This window comes from Elephas maximus, chromosome 5, assembly GCF_024166365.1.
Source record: "Elephas maximus indicus isolate mEleMax1 chromosome 5, mEleMax1 primary haplotype, whole genome shotgun sequence".
NCBI classification, from domain to species: domain Eukaryota; kingdom Metazoa; phylum Chordata; class Mammalia; order Proboscidea; family Elephantidae; genus Elephas; species Elephas maximus.
In genome coordinates this window covers 76,935,203-76,957,381 of record NC_064823.1, presented here as the reverse complement: position 1 = coordinate 76,957,381, position 22,179 = coordinate 76,935,203, and the positions used below count along the sequence as shown (strand labels likewise).

General features: G+C 37.3%; 1 protein-coding gene across 2 annotated transcripts in view; it reads right to left on the bottom strand.

Annotated features, from left to right (window-relative positions):
* ANTXR2 (ANTXR cell adhesion molecule 2) overlaps positions 1-22,179 on the bottom strand; it is a 168,970-nt gene that overhangs the window by 63,525 nt on the left and 83,266 nt on the right. For both annotated transcript variants that reach the window (XR_007517646.1, XM_049885923.1), the window contains exons 12-14: positions 20,455-20,550; positions 4,308-4,352; positions 3,375-3,467 (exon numbers count right to left, since the gene is read on the bottom strand). Coding sequence is in view for 1 of the 2 variants with exons in the window: in XM_049885923.1 (XP_049741880.1) it covers positions 3,375-3,467; positions 4,308-4,352; positions 20,455-20,550 (234 nt within the window). In the remaining variant the exon portion in view is untranslated. The remainder of the gene's footprint in view (positions 1-3,374; positions 3,468-4,307; positions 4,353-20,454; positions 20,551-22,179) is intronic.

The following is a 22,179-nucleotide window of genomic DNA, read 5'->3' as shown; positions in this document are numbered from 1 at the left end:
TGGATGAGTTGAACTAACAGCTATTATTAACATCCACTCAGTTCCAGATTTCTGCAAATTGCTATTACCGTAGTGTTTAAATATTTAATTTAAAGGAGTAAGAAAAATTTTAGGTAAAAGTCCTATAAAACCTAAAAACTCAAACCCACTGCTGTCGAGTTGATTCCAACTTATAACTACCCTCTAGAACATAGAAGACCCGGCAACGGTGTACATCTTTACGGAAGCAGACGGCCAAATCTTTCTCCCTTGGAGCAGCTGGTGGTTAGCAGCCAAGAACTTCAAGCTTTAACCACTGCACCACCAGGGCTCCTAAAATTCCTATACTAGCTTAAAATAACCATAGTTACGAAGATTTGTTCTTTAATTCAGATTTTTTCATAATTTCTATAATTCCTTTTACTTTTCCTTCAGTTCAAGATTTTTTTTTTTTTCCAAGTAACTACTTCCTAGGTGTGAACAATCATGCTTTTATTTTGTTTTTGATTATTTGAAAGTCAGGAATCTCCCTGACTGTTTTTTCCCCTCCCCATTTCTTCCTCCCTAAGCCAGTGGAAACAACTAATCTACTTTTGTCTCTATGCATTTGTGCACAGGCATGCTTTTAACAGCCCTGTTTTTCCATTTCCCCACTCAAAGTTTAAAGAAGTTTGCGTTTGCAAAATTTTCATAACACTTAATTCTCAATTTCAGAGGACATATTCAAAACTAATGGGTCTTTCTCAGCTATATTTAGTAAAATAATAATAATAGATTAGTAGGTATTGTGTTTGTATATTGTCCTTACAATATCCACATTTGCTTTTCTATTTTTTTCTCATTCATATAAACTGATGGAATAATCCATACCAAGGCTAAAATGGGCTCAGAGCTGGCTGAGTCCTTTTCACAAATTTTCTTCAATGGATAAGATGAGCAGATACTATTTCACATATTAATAGTCAATAACTCTTGAAACTTGAAACAGGCTGTGCAGGAGCCCTTCGCTCTATTGATTGTAAACCAATAACATTCCTTTTAATCAGGCCCATTTAGTGGCTAATGCCTATGACTTCCCTTTTATTTAGAGAGAGATTGCAATCTTTCTAACACTGGCAGACTGAACAACCAAAAAGCTGACAATTTCTTTTAATGGTTTCAGCAGGAACATTATTCATGCATTTAAGACTAAGAGCTCAGCTACTAACCAAAAGGTTGGCAGTTTGAATCCACCAGCTACTCCTTGGAAACCTTATGGACCAGTTCTACTCTGTCCTCTAAGGTCGCTATGAGTCAGAATCAACTCAATGGCAATGACATAGGGAACGTATCCTTACCTTATTCTCATGTTGTATTTTACATGCGCAGATTTCAAAAGGAAACCCTGGTGGCATAGTGGTTAAGTGCTACGGCTGCTAACCAAGAGGTCGGCAGTTCAAATCCGCCAGGCGCTCTTTGGAAACTCTATGGGGCAGTTCTACTCTGTCCTATAGGGTCACTATGAGTCAGAATCAACTCGACGGCACTGGGTTTGGTTTTTTTGTTTTAGATTTCAAAAGGGAATTAAATTTATTTTTCTGAGTTTAAAAGTAGTACATATTCATTTTCAAATAAACATCAAAAAAAAAAAAAACAGGGAAATAAATACCACAAAGTAAGAATCTCTCCATTCAGACAAAGGTAGCTAACACTTTGTGTTTAAACCATCAGACTCCCCCATCCGTTACATAAATCTTTTTACACACACATTTTGGAATGAGACTAAGTAAAGTCAAAATAAATTACGATGGATCATATTAGGATATCTGTATCTAATAATATTATTTATAAGTGTATTTTTTTTTCCATATAGGAACATCTAATCCATTCTTTCCCTATGCCTCCAAACCTAGAGTTACACAACAAAGGCAAGTGGAAAGAAAATGGTCTTCCTTCTGTGTCAAACAGCAGGAGCTAGGCTAACAAGAGAATCATATTCTCTTGTACTGTTTGGTAACCCAATTACTCACATGCAAACACATAAGCAATTTCTTCTCCAAAAGACAAATTTTATTAATAGCTTCTAGCACCTGCCTTTTGCCATGGTTTGTTGGTAAAGGGGTACCTGCTTCAGAGGCTATTTCAGTAATAAAGTGGCACACTCTTAGGGAAAATGTGCATTATTTTATGATCTAACATGGTCAGGAAAGTGAGACTCAAGATCATATGACTTAAACACTTTGGTAATGACGACCGTGTTAAATACATCTGGGCCTCTTTTGAAGACTGCAAAAATTTATTCTGAAAAGAGGAAGCTCTCCATGGGACACTGAATTGTATTGAAAAGAGAAAATTACGATAGTTGGGGGTTGTTACTTATGGATTTTTGCTGGCAGCAATGGGAGAAAGCAGATATAACAGTGGGAGACATGTAAAATGATTGCAAAATACATTAAAACTCTTCTTATCAAGAAAAGTTAAAATTGAGGAAATATTTAGTTATAAACATTATCAAGAAAAGAGCCAGTATTAAGTAAAAAAGATGATATTAGGATATTGAATTGTGAAAAGTAGAGTTTTCATGGCTTAAAAGTCCCAGAAATACATAACCAGGCAATATTTACTTCTATTGTACATAAGATTGCCATTACTCAGAGTCGACTTGATGGCAACTATCTAATGAGGAAAAAATGCCAGAAACTGTGTTTAATAACAAAGTCAATTGCCAATGAAAAAATTTCTAAAATTGCTCCTTGGGATGGGATGCTAGGCTGTCTATGCCGTTGTTAAGGGCTCAGAAATGGCAATGAATTCATCACTTTTAAAAATATTTCTGTGGTGTTTAGAAAAATTTCATTTAATTTTTAAGATATAATATTAAAGTTCAATTTGAATCAAAAAAATTTTATAAATGACATTTAATATTAATTATGGTAGTTCTTAAGTGGTAACAAAAAGCTGTTAGAAAGCCTTAGATGTGTTTCCTGTATGTTTGTGATAAGGTCATAACCATACTATTGAATATTTTAACATTTTGTCCTCAAATAGTACAGGGCCACTGGATCTTTTCAAAGACAAGCATTGTTGCAACTTAAAGTGGTTGGCTTCCTCAAAGTTGATGTTCTATGTGGTAATTTTTTCCAAAATACTAGGAAAAGCCCCTGCTTTGTTTTGCCCTTTGGAATTCAGAGGCCTTATCAATGCAGTTCTTTGACTAATAAAGACAGTTATTCTTGAACAGTTTCAAAATGGCAAAGATGATTCCATAGGAAAAAAATTATTCAGAAAAGAGCCAGAGTTAAGTAAAAAAGATGATAGTAGGATATTGAATCAGAAAAAGTATGGTTTTCGTGGCTTAATAGTCTCAGAAATACATATTCCAGATTAGCAGCTTCTATTTTTTGAATGATACCAACCTCCATTCTTTTGATTCCTCCAACTCCTCGCCCACCATAATAGGAAGCATCAACAGTTGGCCATTTCTTGGATGGCCGTGGTTCTTCTTCCTCCTTTGTTGGTACAATTTTTTAAAATAGATTAATTTCTTAAAATATTGTTTAACCATAACTGACTCACATTTAAACATTTTTTCTAAATAATGCTATTGACATGGGAAAAAATGTAGCAAAATTTATATATAGGGCATGTGAAATACATTTATTTATGTTTACATGCATAAACTTCAGGTGGAGTTCTTCAGACTATGAGGACTTTTTCCCTTCCTCAAATTTTGGATTCTCCTTTATATACCACTCCTAGGTGGCAAGGAGTTGCTCCTTAACTGAGTATAATTACGTATTAATCACTTCATGTTTAAAGATATCAAACATAAAAATTAGGACAGCATTTCAAGAACCATTGAAATTATCAATGTATGTGTAACTTTGATCTCTGTGAAATTTGAACTAAAAAGATCAACTGTTAAGAAACTGAAAATACACAATATTACATCTCATATTTCATGTTGCTAAAAATATTTTGACAGAGTAATAGAAGTGCAATAATCATCTTAAAGAAAGTATTAACATTTTAAATCGTCAGCTATATCTTCCAACCTTTTTAAAACAAAATAAGTGACAACAGAGCTATTGATATATTTCTATAAAAAGTATAGTAAACCATTGATCCTTATGGCCAGTCTACTTTTTACCAATGTATGAAAGACCCATCCCTCTAGCACATGAAAAAAATCATAAGAATAACAACTGAATTTCATAAATTTAAAAGTTAATACATAGATATCATAGTCTTCTAGCAACAAATCTCACTGGTCAAATTTGGGAATAATATCTAAATACAGGAAAAGAAAGAAAAAAACACCCAAACCACTTTACTTGACACTCATTTACCTCTTTTGGTGCAGAGGGTGGTGGAGGAGGAGGATCCTTGATAACCTATCCAAAAAAATAAATAAATAAAATGTAAAAACTTTCTTGACATAGAAGGAAATAGTAAGAATGTTTAAAAATAATTAGATTAGTAAGCACTGTTGTAGCTCCAAAGATGTCCTCCAATGAGTATTTTCTCCTAATATTTATGTCCCTCTCTGTGGATCTGGGCTGGCCTGTGGTTAACTTTTGACCAATAGAATGAGGCAGAAATGGCAGGAAAGGATTTTTGAAGTTAGGTGAAAAGAAGCTTTTTAGCTTTTTCTAAGTCACAATGAGTCAGAATCAACTCAATGGCTCACAACAACAACAATACATTTGGAACATTCACTCTGGGGAAAGCCAGCTATTGTGTAAGGAGTCTACCCTGAGACTGCCTGGAAGCCTAGAATTACACAACAAAAAATCATCAAAATTCTTCATCTCAGTGAATATCATACATAGAGACTAGATGATGTGTGAGAGAAACTTGGCCAGTCCCAGGCTGCTTTAGCCTTCCCAACTGAGGTGCCAGATACGTAAATGAAGAAGCCATCTTGGACAGCCAGCCCAGTCCTTCTTTCAGATGACTCCAGCCCAGCTGACACCTGACAATTGCATGAGAGGCCATTAAGTAAGAATCTCCTAGCTGAGTCAGTATACCCACAGAACTTCGAGTATGCTAAATTGCTGTTTGAAGCCATTTGTGTTAGGTAGCACTAGATACAACTTCTACCAGGTTCCATGGAGTCTATTCAGACTCAAGATGACCCCATGTGTGTCAGAACGGAACTGTGCTCCACAGATAAGAAGCACCTAACTAGTTACAAAACTCTTTCACACACATGAGTTCATTTTATCCATATTCTTTGATACAGATGGTGACAGTGGTGGTTTAGTGGTAGAATTTTTGTCTTCCATGTGAGAGGTCTGGTTTGATTCCTGGCTTGTCTGTCAGTGGAAGCTTGGATGTTGCTATGATGCTAAACAGTTTTCAGAGGAGGTTACAGATTAAGACAGACTATGAAAATCCTGTAGATCACAACAGTCCAATCCCATTGTGCACAGCTCACCATAAGTGGAGAGACGACTCAACAGCAGCTAACAACAACAACATGATATAAACATTATTAGCTTCATTTTACAGATGGACAATAAGACCAAAAAATGTTTAATGACTTCCATAAAGTTTCACTAAGTAAGTGGCTCTTCTGATGTCAAAACCCAAACATTTTTCACTAAACTACAATATGTTTCCCTCAAATATAGCAGGGATTTACTACCAAAATCTTCCTGCTATGACTCATTGACACTTTTTCATAAGTTGATAGCAAAAATGTGAGCTTATTTGGTTGAGATGATATGAAAATTAATATACTCGCTTTCTTCACCTTTTAACCTAGACATAAATAGACTTTTAGCCAAGATTCCTCTCCTGTGAATTATTACTCAGTATCCCTTCTTATGAAATCTTATATGATTAATTCTTTGAGAGGAAACGGGGCCTAAGGCTTAATTTGAAATGTTCTTTATTGATTTGGACTTTTACACCATGATGACAGAAAACCTCTGACCAAGTGCCAGCGGTTTCTGGCAATTCAGGTACACTTCCACATCTCTCTACTAAGGGCAATCGCTGTTTAAAAATATAATTGCTTCCCTTCAACTAATGTCAAATGTTTCAATTATGTTATTAAATTCTCTAAAGCTTAAAATAATAGCAACTTTGAAAATGAGTATCACGAAGGAAATATTATTACTATTTGTTGTAGTTGTTAGGTGCTGTCAAGTCAGTTCCAACTCATAGCGACCCTATGTACAACAGAATGAAACACTGTCAGGTCCTGCACCATACTCACAATCATTGTTATTATTATTTAGGTTTATTAATATTACCATAGATTTTTTTTTAATATTGCTTACCTTTTAAAGGTATATACTGAAATATTTTCAGGAAAAATTATATGATTCTGAAAAGTTAGTCAAAATAATTTGGAGTGGGAAAGTAGGTGGAGATATAGATGAAATAAGACTGGCCATAGGTTGAAGCTGAATGATGGGGGATATGAGGGATTCATTATATTTGTATCTCTGTACATATTTGAAATTTCTCATAATGAAAGGATTTTTTAAAATGTATATTTTAAATATTTTTAAATATTGATAGCATTTAAAGAACTGGCTCATAATTTTTTTTATTTCTAATATTTCCATCTCAAATTTTACTTTAGATCTAACCCTCACAAAAAATACAAAGTATGACAGTAGCTACGACGACATAAATATAACTGGACAGTAATTTAGTTTGACTGAATTCCTTTTCAAATGCTATAAGAAGTGTATTAATTTCTATTTAACCATTTTAATTAATTCAGTTTGATTAATAAACAAAGAACGCCAATTATTTTAGTAATCTTAAAGAGTAAAAATCTATGGCTTTTTACAGTTAGCCCAGAGATAAATGCCAGTGGAAGATTAAGATGAAAAAGAATGGTACAGTATGGCAAAATAAAGTTAAGGTTATCAAGGTACACGTTAAAAAAAAAAAAAAAAAAAGTTGCCATCAAGTCAATTCCAGCTCATAGAGACCCTATAGGACAGAGTAGAACTGCCCCATAGGGTTTCCAAGGAGCACCTTGTGGATTTGAACTGTCGACCTTTTGGTTATCAGCTATAGCTCTTAACCACTATGCCCTTCCTTTACAAGAAGGAAGCACCTCATATCATTATCTACTTATATGTCCAAAAACAATAAAAGAAATCAGATCTGTCAGCATTTCACACTCAACAAGGTCAAAGCCATCCCAATCATCTTTATTTAAAAGCCAACTCTATTTTTATCTTCTCTTTTATTTCCCCCCTAAAACATCACTCTTTTCCAGTTGCAACCTCAAAATTTTGGTATAATCTATAAATTCTCCCTCACCTTTGAGCAATTTCACCAAATCACCATGTTTATATCTCTCTTACCCCTGAAGAATTCTATCAATCTCCTGAAAGCAGACTAGATTCCCTTGAAATGCACAGATATCTGTCATTTTCTTCCCTAGTACTTATCAGAGCTGATCTTTTATCTTGCTCCAAAAAACTGTGAGTCCCATGAGGATAAGTTTCTTGTCTGCTTTGCTCCTCACTGTATTCCTAGTACTTAGTAAAAAACAGACTTTAAGGATGTAAAGAATGTTGATGAATCTGCAAAACATCTCACAACATGGATGAATCTGGAGGGCATTATGCTGAGTGAAATTAGTCAGTCACAAAAGGACAAATATTGTATGAGACCACTATTATAACAACTAAAGGAAAGGTTTAAACACAGAAGAAAACATTCTTAGATGGTTACAAGAGTAAGGAGAGAGGGGAAGGGGAATTCACTAACTAGATATTAAACAAGGATCAACTTCGGTGAAGGGGAGGGCAACACACAATACAGGGGAAATCAGAATAACTTAACCAAAGCAAAAGCTAAGAAGTTTCCTGAACAGAGTAGCTAGGGTTGGGGCCTGGGGACCATAGCTTTGGGGGACATCTTGGTCAATTGGCACAACAAAGTTTAAGAAAATATTCTGCATCCCACTTTGTTGAGTGGCATCTAGAGTCTTAAAAGCTTGTGAGTGGCCATCTAAGATGCATCAATTTGTCCCAACCCACTTGGAACAAAGGAGAATGAAGAACACCAAAGACACAAGGAAAATACTAGCCCAAAAGACTAAAACAAAAACAAAAAACCCCAAACCTGTTGTCGTTGAGTCAATTCCAACTCAAAGCGACCTTATAAGACAGGGGAGAACTGCCCCATCGGGTTTCCAAGGAGCACCTGGTGGATTCAAAATGCCAACTTTCTGGTTAGCAGCTGTAGCTCCTAACCACTACACTAACCCACTTGGAACAAAGGAGAATGAAGAACACCAAAGACACAAGGAAAATATTAGTCCAAGAGACTAAAGGTCCACATAAACCAGACACTCCACCAGCCTGAGGCTAGAACTAGATGGTGCCCGTCTACCTACCACCAATGACCGCCCTGACAGGGAACAAAACAGAGTCCTGGATGGAGTGGGTGAAAAGGGTGGAGCAGAACTCAAATTTACGTAAAAAGATCACACTTAACGGTCTGACAGAGACTTGAGGAACACCTGAAACTATGGCCCCCGGACCTCCTGTTAACCCAGAACTAAAACCATTCCTGAAGCCCACTGTTCAGACAAAGATTGCACAGGACTATAAAACAAAAAATAATACACGTAAGGTGATGCTTCTTAGTTCAATCAGATACACGAGACCAAATGGGAGGCTCCTGTCTGGAGGTAGGATGAGAGAACAGGAAGTACCAGAAATTGGTTGAATGGACACAGGGAACCCAGGGTGGAAAGGGGGAGTGTGCTGTCACATTGTGGGGATTGAAACTAATGTCAGAAAACAATATATGTATACATTTTTGTATGATAAATTAATTTGAGCTGTAAACTTTCACCTAAAGCACAATTAAAAGAAGAAAAAAAAAAAAAAAACTTAGAGTGTGGCTCCTAGAACTAACAATGGCATTTTTAGTATGGTCAAGCCATTATAAGTGAATAAGTAGTACTCAAAATAGATGCACCCTTACCACTCCTCACTCCTATTCTAAGCATTTTAATTAATAACATATTGATAAAATTGACTGATAGTCTATAGTTACAGTAGCCTTTTTTGGCACCAGTGTCTGCCTGCTCTACTTGTTGTGTTCACTTCATGTTTAAATTAGACATCTAGCTTGTTTCTCTATGTATAACCCATCCCTTAATCTAACTTATGTCATCAGGTCAATATTCTCCAAACTCTAGCCTGATCAAATGACTTTTCTGGCCAAATGATTAATGGCTCAGAGTCCCACAACTGAAAACAGTGAACCACTGCGTCTTATTGGAAAACCTGTACCAAACCTGCTGCTGTCGAGTCAATTCTGACTCATAATGACCCTATAAGACAGAGTAGAACTGCCCCATAGGGTTTCCAAGGAGCAGCAGGTGAATTCAAACTGCCAACCTTTTGATTAGCAGCCATAACTCTTAACCACTGTACCACTAGGGCTCCATCTTATTGGAGGGACCTTCCAAATCATGTTTCCACTTTTAGTTTCATCAATTCCCATTAAGTGTTTTTGGAGTTCTCAAACTAAAAAATGATGAAGATACATTCTTTCATTATACTAAGTCTGAGCATAATATATCCGAACTCTTATTCATTTCTTTGTGGAAATTGTAAATGTACTCTGCTTATTATCAGTTCATCTTGCAGTGGCATATGAATATCTCAGGACATAAATAGTGTTCCCAGCTCTGTTCTATATTACATTCTGAGAAATACTGAACACCCCTCTCCATGACTCTTCCTCTTTTATTTATTTTTTGCCAGACTTACTATTATGTACAGTACCTAGTTTCAAATTAAAAGTCCTCATATATCCATTGCCGACAAACTGAAACAGGATCACAAGAGGTATCCTTACATTCTTTCCCTTTACTGGAGACCCTTACCCAGTACCATTATCCACAATCTTGCAAACCAAAGCCCATTCCACAGTAATCCATGTGAGCCAACTCTCATAGTCCAAATGCCTCAGCATGATGTGTCGTTCCCTCCACAGTTCAGCCCTAACTTCCTATCTACAAACATTCCTATGCCTGCTGTCACTGAGTCAATTACGACTCATAGCGACCCTGTAGAACTGCCCCATAGAGTTTCCAAGGAGTGCTTGGCGGATTTGAACTGCCGACCCTTTGGTTAGCAGCCGTAACACTTAACCACTACGCCACCAGGGTTTCCCATTCCTATACATGCATCTTTATTACAGCCACACTGACAACCCCTTTGATTCCTCTAAATAAAATGACCATTTCCACATTTGGTTCCATTCAGCCTTTATAGACTAGTCCACTCGCTTTCTATAACTTCATCTAGAAGCCTTAAAACATCTATAAACGGATGTTGCCACACAATTGAACCATTCATGCTGCAGTAGCTTGAGCTTATATGTTTATTTCGGGATTTTTTTTATTGCTCCTTACAAGTGTAGGTTCCTGAAGGGCAGTGACAATTTCTACTTCTTCATAAATACCACCACTGCCTAATGAAGTGCTCTGCAAACAGCAGATGCTAAAAACATGACTGAATGTGAAGCTGAAGGAATGTGAAGCTACAAATGTTCACAAAAGATCATAGTCAATCTCCAAATTTAAAAGCAAAATACTGAAAGAAGTATATGTTGCTTTTGTTGTGTGCTTTCATGTTGATTCCAACGCGTAGCAATAAAGAGATTTCCAAGGAACTAAAATATTGCTAATTCCAAACACAATGAAACATTACCTTTCTCTGTCAGCCAATAAGTCAGACAACTAATGAACTCAATAGCAGATAGGAAGACATAAGATCATCCCAAGTTTCTTCACCAGGGAAATGAATTAATTGTAGGTATTTTCCAATGTGAAAATTTTAATAGAATGATTAAAAAAAAAAAAAACCACATAACACGATATTTCTATCAGGTTCTTTTGTTTCTATGTCTTTCCATTAAGTTTGTCCATATTTCTACATGCATTTGTATTTATCTTATTCCATCAGGTGTATTGGCCCAATAATGTATAATCAGTCTTAATAAATGAGGAAACATATGGTGTATTCATAAATTTAAAGTGATTTTAAAATCCAGGCAAGTATATTTTTTACATTATTAACAACAGAAACAAAGCCCTTTAAACTCTACGTACATCAAATTTTGATCTAGTAAATTAAGAGACACAGCCACCACAATAACAGATAACAATACCTTCAGAAGCTGAAAAAGAGCTAAGGCTCATCTGTGCACTATTATTACTACTACAATCACCACACTTTATTGGTGCTGCCACATAGTGCACATTTTATATTTCTCTTATTTTCATACTAACCTTGTATGGTTACTTGCATATCCCCATTTTAAATATAAAGAAAGGAATCTCTAGCTTCAACAATTTTCCCAAGGATATATAAAAGGAAAACATTGTAATTTTTTCCTAGGATTCAAACCCAGGAACCAGGTCCATCAACCTACAAACGTTGAGTTCCAACTTCTTTGGCTACATGATATCCTCTTAAAATAACTTTTGGGCTCCAAAGGGAAAGGATACAGAAGGAAAGGCTTATGATTTGTTGTGTAGCTGTTACTTGTTAGGACGGACGGACGGACGGACGGACGGACGGACGGACGGACGGACGGACGGACGGACGGACGGACGGACGGACGGACGGACGGACGGACGGACGGACGGACGGACGGACGGACGGACGGACGGACGGACGGACGGACGGACGGACGGACGGACGGACGGACGGACGGACATAGTTTCATTTAAACCTTATAACAACTCTGTGGAAACCCTGGTGGTGAAGTGGTTAAGAGCTACAACTGCTAACCAAAAGACTGGTAGTTCAAATCTACCAGGTGCTCCTTGGAAACCATATGGGGCAGTTCTACTCTGTCCTATAGGGTTGCTACTCTGTCAGATAGAGGCCATCATAGCCATTTAATTAACATACGCAACATCACTCACCTAGAAATGTTAGAACAGGAAATTTTTTTTGGGGGGGGGGTGATGTTTCAAAATACACCCTCTCTCCACTATGCCACATTGCCTTAAAAATAACAAAAGAGGGTGAAAAATCACCTGAAGTCATTAGGTTCAAAAGTCAAAAATGGCAAAAATCTGTGTCCAACTGACATCCTTACATTTCAGTAAAATTGATGCAAGAAAAAGGAAATTTTACATTTCCTTTTACAATTCATAACACATTTTTTTAAAAGTCATGAGAGCCCCATTTTTACATTAAATGGTGCAGGAGCACATTCCTTTCAGAAAAGGATGTATTCATATGCACCATATTTTATGAGAATTTGCAGATTTTAAAAGGCATAATATTGCCTAGTTGCCAGGATTTTTTCCACTTAGCATCCTTCAGCTCTGTATTGAAGATTCTGGAAAACACTTTCACCACTTTATGAACCATATGCAGAGTTTGACTCTTCTCCAATTTTTTTTTTTTTCATTTGTTATTATCATCATCAGGGAGGATCACATTTCATCTACTTAGCTGCTAGGATGAAGATTTCAGTTTGGAGGAGAGCCGATTTCTTAAAAAAAAAAAAAAAGTTAGCTGCTTCAGGCAACAGTCCTTTTGATCTGCTCATTAACACTTTTCAAATGCTCGAGTGATGTGGGCATTCTTTGCGCTAGAGAATGTCAGCACTGGAGCCTGCAGCCAGCTTGATGCAATCATATGTTCCGATATTCAGAAAAAAAGTGAAAAGAACTGTCAACAGTGAACTGCTTTGGTTTTAAAAAGAGAGAAAAAAAAAGATACTGTATAACGACTTTCGATCAAGTAATATTTCTGAACTGATTTTGCCAGCAACAAAAAGAAACACCCAATTCATCCAGCAATGTTAACTAACTGCCCAAGAAGAGATTATGTACAAGAGAGAAACCATTCTTACTGTTCACAGGTTTGGTTTAAAATATATATGGATTTTCCTTTCATTCTCCTTTTTCTTTTTGATAAGATCGGAGCAAGTATAGGCTTTTCCTCTGAAAAGCATAAACACAAAGTTCTGTTAACATTAGCCCTTGGGAAGTCCTTCTGTACTGAATGCCACAAAGTCAAATGTTTTCAACAATAAACCAAAACATGGTCCGGCTGATCTCATCTTCCTTTTCCTTTCCTCCTCGACAGGCTCTTCAATGTTCAAAAAAATCTTACTTTGAACAAATAAACAACTGGCTGGACCAAAAAAAAAAAAAAAAAAACCTGTTGCCCTTGAGTAGGGATTCTGACTCATAGAGACCCTATAGGACAGAGTAAATCTTTTACAGAAGCAGACTGCCACATCTTCCTCCCACAGAATGGCCAGTAGATTTGAATGTCCGACCTTTTGATTAACATCTGAGTGCTTTAACCACTGTGCTACCAGGGTGCCTTAACTGGGTGGAAATCTGAACAATAAAGATAATTTAAAATGTCACATGAGGACCAGGAAGAACAGTGTTTGAGAGTATGTTCTGCCAGGAGTTAAGCAAAGGTACTGCTGTCAAAACAAACTGGACCCAGAAGAGTTTGATGCCCTGCTCTATAAACGATGCTGTTGGAAAATAGCACCATGGAAGCAATAAGTCCTAACATCACGCTCTCTCTCCAGGAGGCAACCAAACATAAATCACTTTAATTAATGGGGCAAAGAAAGCATATTAAAGTTTAAATTACTTCTATTTTATTGTGCATTCCCAAAAAGAAAAATCAGGCTGCTCTCAAAGTAGCTCAGTAAAGGCACCAGGAGCCCTCCTCAACAATAAAAAAACAAGTACAGTGTAGAAGCATTATTACTATTCAGAAAGAACAGCACAGCTGTTGCTAGCTAAGAAAATGATTCTGCAGAGCTCCAGTCAGATAGATTCTGGTCATGAAAGCTCAACTTACTTATAAGCAAATTGGACTTTAAAAAGATAACTTTTTTAATGGCTTCTTAAATTAGGATTTATGAGATCTTTATGTAATGTCTTAAATGCACTAAGGAAAAAATGAGCTTGCAATTTTCCCTTGAGGATGGAGAACTTTGGCCAAGGACACTGGAGCAAAGTGAACATTTATCATTTCCAGCATATTCTGATATTTATTTGCAGCTGTATAACACCCTCTAATTGACAACACTCCAGAAAGCCTTTGTTTGCCACCTCATTAGCCTTACATCTGTAATTCTGCGGAGTGTGTGGTTATCCCAAATGATGCAACTGTAGGACTGTCATTTCTACCATCTGATTAGTAAAACAAATCTGCCGTATATCCGCAGCATCTCCTCTAAGCCGAACAATGATGAAAACACTCATATTTTCTGATATCTCACTCAGGATTCACTTTATAACAAGTTTTGTTTTGTTTTTTTAAGCTTCCTTTGCCCCCTTTTTAATCCAAGGATAAAGGAAGGATGCTGATGTCTTTGTTAAAGAAAAACAGTTGTAGAGGCTAAATGTAAGGCTACTGAATGAGCAAAATACAGACTCTAAACAGATGGTGAGAAATAACTTCACACAAAATACGAGAACTTTTCCCCTTATGGAATAGTTTGCAAACTCAACACAATCTATAATTCACTAATGGTACTGCCAAAAAATTCAGCTTTGCCTACGAGCTCTTTTATTACAGTTATTACTAGATCCAGTTCTCCACATGCCATTGGTTTAGATTTCTGTGTTTGCTTGGAAAGCCCACACACAGGGGACACCATGCTGCAGTGATTTAAATGATATCATCTCTCTCTTTCATCCTTGCAAACACTCATTAAATGAACTAAATGATTTAAAATTATAAAATAGTCTCATATTAAAATGCATCTTGGGTGGTCAGATATTCCAACACAGGGGTGGCTCCTTAACTTTTGTGTTCTATGCCCTTCTTTGGCAGTCTAGTGAATCTATGAACCCCTTCTCAGAGAAGTATATTGAAATGCATAAACTAAAATACACAGGATTTTGAAGGACCCCTACTCTAGTGATTTGGAAACACTAGTGACGAAGTAGTTAAGTGGTACAGCTGCTAGCCAAAAGGTCAGCAGTTCGAATACACCAGGCACTCCCTGGAAACTCTATGGGGCAGTTCTACTCTGTACTATAAGCTCATTATGAGTTGGAATAGACTCAATGGCAATGAGTTTTTTTTGGTTTTGACTCTAGTGAAATACAATCATCAAACCTGTAAAAATAACAAATCTGTTACATAAAAATATAAGTGCTTCTTTATTAACTCATTAAATAATAAGCCCTGGTGGCGCAGTGGTAAAGAGCTCAGCTGTTAACCAAAAGATTGGCAGTTTGAATGCACCAGCCACTCCTTGGAAACTCTATGGGGCAGTTTTACCGTCCTATAGGGTTGCTATGAGTCGGAATCACCTGACAGCAACAAATTTGGAGTTTTTGGAGAAGCAGGGCTACTAGCCATCATAATTTTGAAGTATTAATATATGTAAAAGATATTTCAAAATATCTGAACAACTCTAACTGGTATAGCTGTGATTACCATTGGTGACAAAGTCTCCGGGACTTCTAATATTTTTGTGAGCAGGGCCTATGTTCATAAAGGAAATTATAAAGTTCAGTTCCAGGTAAAGATAAAGATGTATATTTTTTCCATTCAAGTTCATAATCCTCAGGTTAGTAATTCCTGTGTGGTATAGAAGCAGCAACCATGCAAAAGTTAGATTGCTTCTACTTCAGAGCTTTATTAGAATTAAGAAGTTCTCATATAATGGCAACTTAGTTCCTATTGTACATAAAAAAAAAAAAAAAACTATTGCCGTCGAATCGATTACGACTTATAGCGACCCTACGGGACAGAGTAGAACTGCCCCATACAGTTTCTAAGGAGCGCCTTGTAGATTCGAACTGCCAAACTTTTGGGGGGATGGATATTGATTTATTTGCTGCTGTAACAAATTACCAAAAATGTAGAGGCCTAAAACAACAGAACAGTATTATCCTACAGTTCTGAAGGCCAGAAGTCTAAATTGAGTCTTACACGGCAAAAATCAAGGTGTCAGCAAGACCGGTTTCTTCAGGAGGCTCCAGGTATAACTGTTCTTTGCCTCTCCCAGCTTCTGGTGACTGCCGACATTCCTTAGTTTGTGGGCACATCATTCCAACCTCTGCCTCTGAGGTCACATTGCTTTTTTCTCTTTTGCAATCTAATAATCTTCCTCTGTCTCCCTCTTATTAAGACATTTGTGATTCCATTTAGGATCCAACCAGATAATCCAGGATAATCTCCCCATTTTGAGATCCTTATCTTAATCACACATAAAAATTCGATTTTGCCTATAAAGTAATATTCACAGGTTCCAGGGACTAGGTCCTGGATCTTTGGTGGCCATTATTCAGTCTACCACAGATGCTCTTTCCAAACTGCAGCTTTCCCTGGAGGTGTCTCACCCCAACCCACCCTTTCCCCTCTGCTCAGGAAGAATCACCACTATTGGAAACCTGACATTCACTGACCACAGACCCTTCAGGTTATCTTGGGCAGAAAAAAAAAAAACTAAAATATAAGTAACATTGCCATCACTGAAACATTGATCAGGTGTTTGTGAAATTTTAATCTCTGAGCAATGAATGATTCAGTCACTTCATAATATATAAAACGAGTGAATGAAGAATATGTGACAGAGACTGGAGCCTCTGTTCAGGACTTTTTTTTCTGGGCTTTCTATCATAGTAAGAGCTTCTGAGTAAGATTGTCAAGGAGGTAGATAGCTGATATAATCATAAAAGTGCCTGAGAACAGACATTTTAAGCTATTTGGCCATGTTTCAGTTGAAAGATTAAACTTAAATAATTGCCATAGTACTTAAAACACACTCAACAAAAAGAAATGTGGGCAACACCAAGTGAATAAATGCCATTTTATCCTCCAGTAAAAAGTTATATTACTGGTAACAATAGACAGTCAAGGTCAAATTGATCCTTGATAATTTAATACTGCTAAGAATTATTTAAGGAGCCCTGGTGGCACAACAGTTAAGCATTCAGCTGCTAACCGAAAGGTTGGCAGTTCAACCCCACCCCAGTAGCTCCATGGGAGAAACAGCTGGTGTTCTGCTTCTGAAAGGATTACAGCCAAGAAAACTCTACGGGGCAGTTCTACTCTGTCACATGTTGTGGTTTGGAATCAGAATCAACTCAATGGCATACAACAACCACAACAAAGAAATATTTAACTGACTACATTCTAGTTCTGGCATCTCACAAGTATATTATCTACTGAAATACAACTCTGATATGTTCAATGTCCCTTTTTCACAGCTTGTGGTCTCCCGTGGCCTCTTCTTATGACATCATCTCTTCATTTTTCTTTAGTCACAAAGTGTCTGTCTTAGATTGCAACTACCTACATTTTTTTACAAATACTTCGTTCCAAGCATGACTAAGGTGCACTATCTGCCCACTGGCTTTCCCTATCAATTATTGATGGAACTCAGTTGGATACAGTCTTAATTAACCCCAGCCAGGACCAATCCCACTGCAGAGCAAGCAAAGCTTCTTTTACATTGTAATACTCATCAAATTTCTCCAGTGGTTTCTCATCATCCATGACATGAGTTCAGACTTCCTATAAGACAAAACCCTCTCTAATGGAATTCTGACCTAAATCTCAAACCATTTAGCACCACCTTTCACTTGCACACTAGGCCTCAGCTTGTTGTTGTTGTTGTTATGTGCCGTTGAGAGAGTTCCAACTCATAGCGACCCTATAGGACAGAGCAGAACTGCCCCACAGAGTTTCAGAGGAGCAGCTGGTGGATTTGAACTGACAACCTTTTGGTTAGCAGCCAAGCTCTTAACCACTATGCAGCCTAGCACCCTCCAAAGAATGCCAGAATAAGCCAAAATCTTACCGTCATTCAAAACTCAGCTTATCGTCTTCTGCTCCGTTAGGTTTTTCTCAAACAACCCCTTTGCTCTCTGGCAAATCTCCCTTCCTGTATGTTCTTAGCTTTACACATGTTGCTACTGGGGCACTTATGACCCTGTATTTACACTTCTTTGCCCACATGCCTGAGTTTCTATACTGAGCTACTAATTTCTTAAGGGACAGTCCATATCAAATCACGGTTATTTTTGCATCGTCAGTTCTGGCACATATTTGATGCTCAATAAATACTTGCTAAGGGCAAAATGCATAATTTTGACTCTACCTTCTCCCTGCTTTTATACCTACTTTAAAGAAACATTTGCTATGCTTAGCTCCCTTTAATCTATATTTCAAGTTGTAAATAAATAAATGGCGTTTCTCCTTATTAAATGTGTTCCAGAAATTAGTAAGCATTCACAGATGTTTCTGAAGATATGAAGCCTTCCTGACATCCTTAAACCACACCATGAAAGCATCCTCTCTATGCTCCACCTAAAGATAATTGCTCCATGAATCTGAACCGTGATCTGCAGAGTCCCAGGTTGGAAAGGATAGTATCACCACCTGATGATTGCATCTGCTCTATACTATGCAGAATAATGGACTAGGCCTGTATTTGAGCACATGACACAACAAGAAAATGATTACCTCCCAAAGAAACCCTTTTGAGTTTTTGCATGTGTCTTTCAAAAAACTAACCTGCTATGACATTTTTGAGCTCTGTGGTCAATAATAAATGAAATTGCAAAGCAATGAAGGGAGAAAATCTACCACTAGGCAGTTTAAATTAAAAAATCAAGGAGCACAAATCACGTTAGGACACCTTTCTGCTTTTTAATTTGAGACTCAAGAATGCTAGCCACCCCAAAACAGCCATATCTAGGATAATCAAGAAGCTTACAACAGGAAACCGTTTGAGCATAAACTGCTATGGCAGGAAACTGATTAGTTCAGCAAAGAGACAGGATGTTTCTTGTCTCTACTGTCATCTGAGTCAATTCTGTGCCTCCTCTGTGGGCCAACTGCTCAGAGATAAAGGATTGTAAAAGTTGCCTCATGAAAGCAGACTGGAGTACAATTAATAATAAATGCAGGAGTAATACAAAGCACTGCCTGAAATCACAAGGAAGCTGAAATCAGTCAGCAGAGATGATATAAAAAAAAAGAGCAGTATAGCAGTATTATGTAAAACACTACAGTGATCTACAGAACATAAAGTTCTACATAATGTGTTGATTTAAAAAAAAAAGAAATATTAAAAAATTAAGTAGTAGACATGGTTTGAAAGAATGCTCCTGCAGAACAATATTTTCTATGAGGCATTTCTGAAACCTGAACAATCCAAATTGGACTGTTTGAAACATGCTAAATGTATTACTCAACATTCCATTCCCTGGTAGGCAGAATAATGTCTCCTCAAAGATGTCCACACTTTAATTCCTGTGACTTATGACTATGTTACCTTACATGGCAAAACGAATTTTGCAGCTGCAGTTAAGGACCTTGAGATGGAGAAATTATCCTGGGTTATCTGGGTACATCCAATTTAATTATATGGTTCCTTAAAATTGGAGCACTTTTCTCAGCTGGGTTGAGAGTCAAAAGAAGATATGACTACAGGAGAATAGTCAGGGAGATGCAACATCGCTGGCTTTGAGGACAGAGGAAGTGGGCCATGGACCAAGGAATGGGGTAGATTCTAAAAGCCAAATCAAATCCATGGCCGTCAAGTAGATTCCAACTCATAGCAACCCTATAAGACAGAGTAGAACTGCCCCATAGGGTTTCCAAGGAGCAGCTAGTGGATTTGAACTGCCCACCTTTTGGTTGGCACCCAAGCTCTTAACCACTGCGCCACCAAGGCTCCGAGGGTAGACTCTAGAAGCTGGAAAAGGCGAGGAGACAAATTCTTCCGTAGAGCCTTCAGAAAGGGATATAGTCCTGCTGATATCTTTTAGCTTAGTTTAGCCAAGTGAGACCTGTGTTGAAGCTTTGGTTACAGAACTGTAAGATAACCAATTCATGTTGTTTCAAGTCACCAAGTGTGTGGCAAGTTGTTGCCGTAGCAATAGAAAACTAACACACACCCATATTCTTTCAGAGATTTTATGCAAACACTAAAAATGAAACAAACTGCAACCACCTGTCATTACTCAAAAGTAACTATTTAACAGATACCCTGACATTTGAACATGACATATTTCTAAAATGTTTTTTAGAGAGGCAAGCCGAGAAGGTCCTGAAATAGTAACTCTTTCAAAGAGGAAATGAATGATTGAAAAGACACAGGAAAAGAAAAGAAAAAAACAGATAATCAGCTTCTCCCAATGAATCCAGCAGAACAATATGATACATTTTACTTGAATTTTTCGTGTTCTTGAGTGGAGAGACTCTTTATTCCTACTACCTCTCCTACCTTCTTCTCTTCTCCCTCCAAACATGATTTTGAACTTCTTTGTAGACTAAGTTTTATAATAAACATCCATTGGCATACATGTTTCCTAGCATTTATTATAGTAATAAAAACAATTAAAATGCAATTTGATAATTGAAATTTTGGTGTTGTTGAACAATATGACAATCATTCATATTTCAGCTTTTACAAATTACTTAAAAAGAAAAAAAAGAGTACAGCTGTAAGTTGTAAATCCTTCTTACTTACCACTTTGCAGCAAAGGGGCCAAAACCACCACATCAAACCAATGGCCAGGAGTAGCAGTAACACCAATATAGCAATGATGGCTGCAATACCATTTGACTGGAGATGCAAAAGACAAAAGCGAAGCAGTTAGCAAACCTGAGGGTCAAATCCCAAGTATGTATATTTTTTTAGGAAACAGTAGAAGATAATACAGAAAGCATAATAATATTGAAACCAGATTTCTACTATATACTTTAATATTATTTAAATCATATACACCTCTTTATATTCTATTTCATAACAGTTAAGACAGTCAATAATAAAAAAATATTCCAAAGTGCTGCAGATCATTTTAAAATATGTCTTAAAGGAGTGTAGGGAAAGCTATTATTTGAGGTTAGACAAATGGTCCCTATGGACCCTCTTTTTTTTCTATGAGTAAGGATTATTTTGGTTTCAAAAATTTAGGCAAAATTTCCCCAGGCTCTTTAATGATGGAACACGTTTTACTTTACATATTTAAATGATAATACATGATGAATATCAAAAACCACCAAGTATATGGCAAACCAACAACAACGGTTCTTATAGGCAAATGGTACACACATGTCTTTAGTTACCTAGTGCTTCTGTAGCAGAAATACCAGAAGTGGGTGGCTTTAACAAACAGAAATTTATTTTCTCAGGAGGCTGGAAGTGTGCTGACTCTACAGGAAGGCTTTCTCTCCCTGTTGGCTCTGGGGGAAGGGCCTTGTCTCTTTGAGCTTCTGCTCCTGGGTGATCTTCTTGTGGCTTGGCATCTCCCTTCCTCTACCTCTTCTCTACTTGCTTGTTTAATCTCTTTTATATCTCAAAAGACTTTGACTCAAGACACACCCTACACTAATCATGTCTCATTAATATAACAAAGACAACCGATTCCTAAATTGGGTTATAACCACAGTCACAGATGTTAGGATTTACAACACATATTTTTGGAGGAAAAAATTCAATCCATAACATTCTACCCTTTGGCCCACTGAAATTCATGTCCTTGTGATATACAAAACACATTCACCCCATCACATCATCACAAAAGTCTTGAATCAACCCCAAGTACAAAATCTCATCTACTGAATCATCTAAATCAAATATGGATGAGATTTTAGGCATATTCCATCCTGATGCACAATTACTCATCATCTTTGAACCTGTGAAATCTAAAATATAAGTCACCTGTTTCCAAAATTTAAACCCTGGTGGAATAGTGGTTAAGAGCTACAACTGCTAACCAAAAAGGTCAGCAGTCTGAATCCACCAGGCACTACTCTTGGAAACCGTATGGTTTCTACAGTTCTACTCTGTCCTATGAGTCGCTATGAGTTGGAATCAACTCAATGAAAACAGGTTACAGATTTCCAAGGTACAATAGTGGAACAGGAACAAGGTAGACATTTCCATTACAAATAGGAGAAAATGGAAGGAAAGAAGGGATAACAGGGACCGGGCAAGTCCAAAACTTAACACAATTTACATTATCTCTTAAGGCTTCAAAATAATCCTCTGTTCTCCAAGACCATTTGGCAATGGCTCCACTCTTCAGACTCTGGGTGTTGAGCATGCCCTCTGGATTCTGGGTGGAAGCCCATGCGCCCTGGCCTTCAGCTCCACCTTCCAGGCCCACTGGAATGGCAACTCTGCTTGCTTGGCCTTGGGCAGCCCCATTACCCTACTCCATGTGAGTGGCAACCCCATCCCTTTGACCCC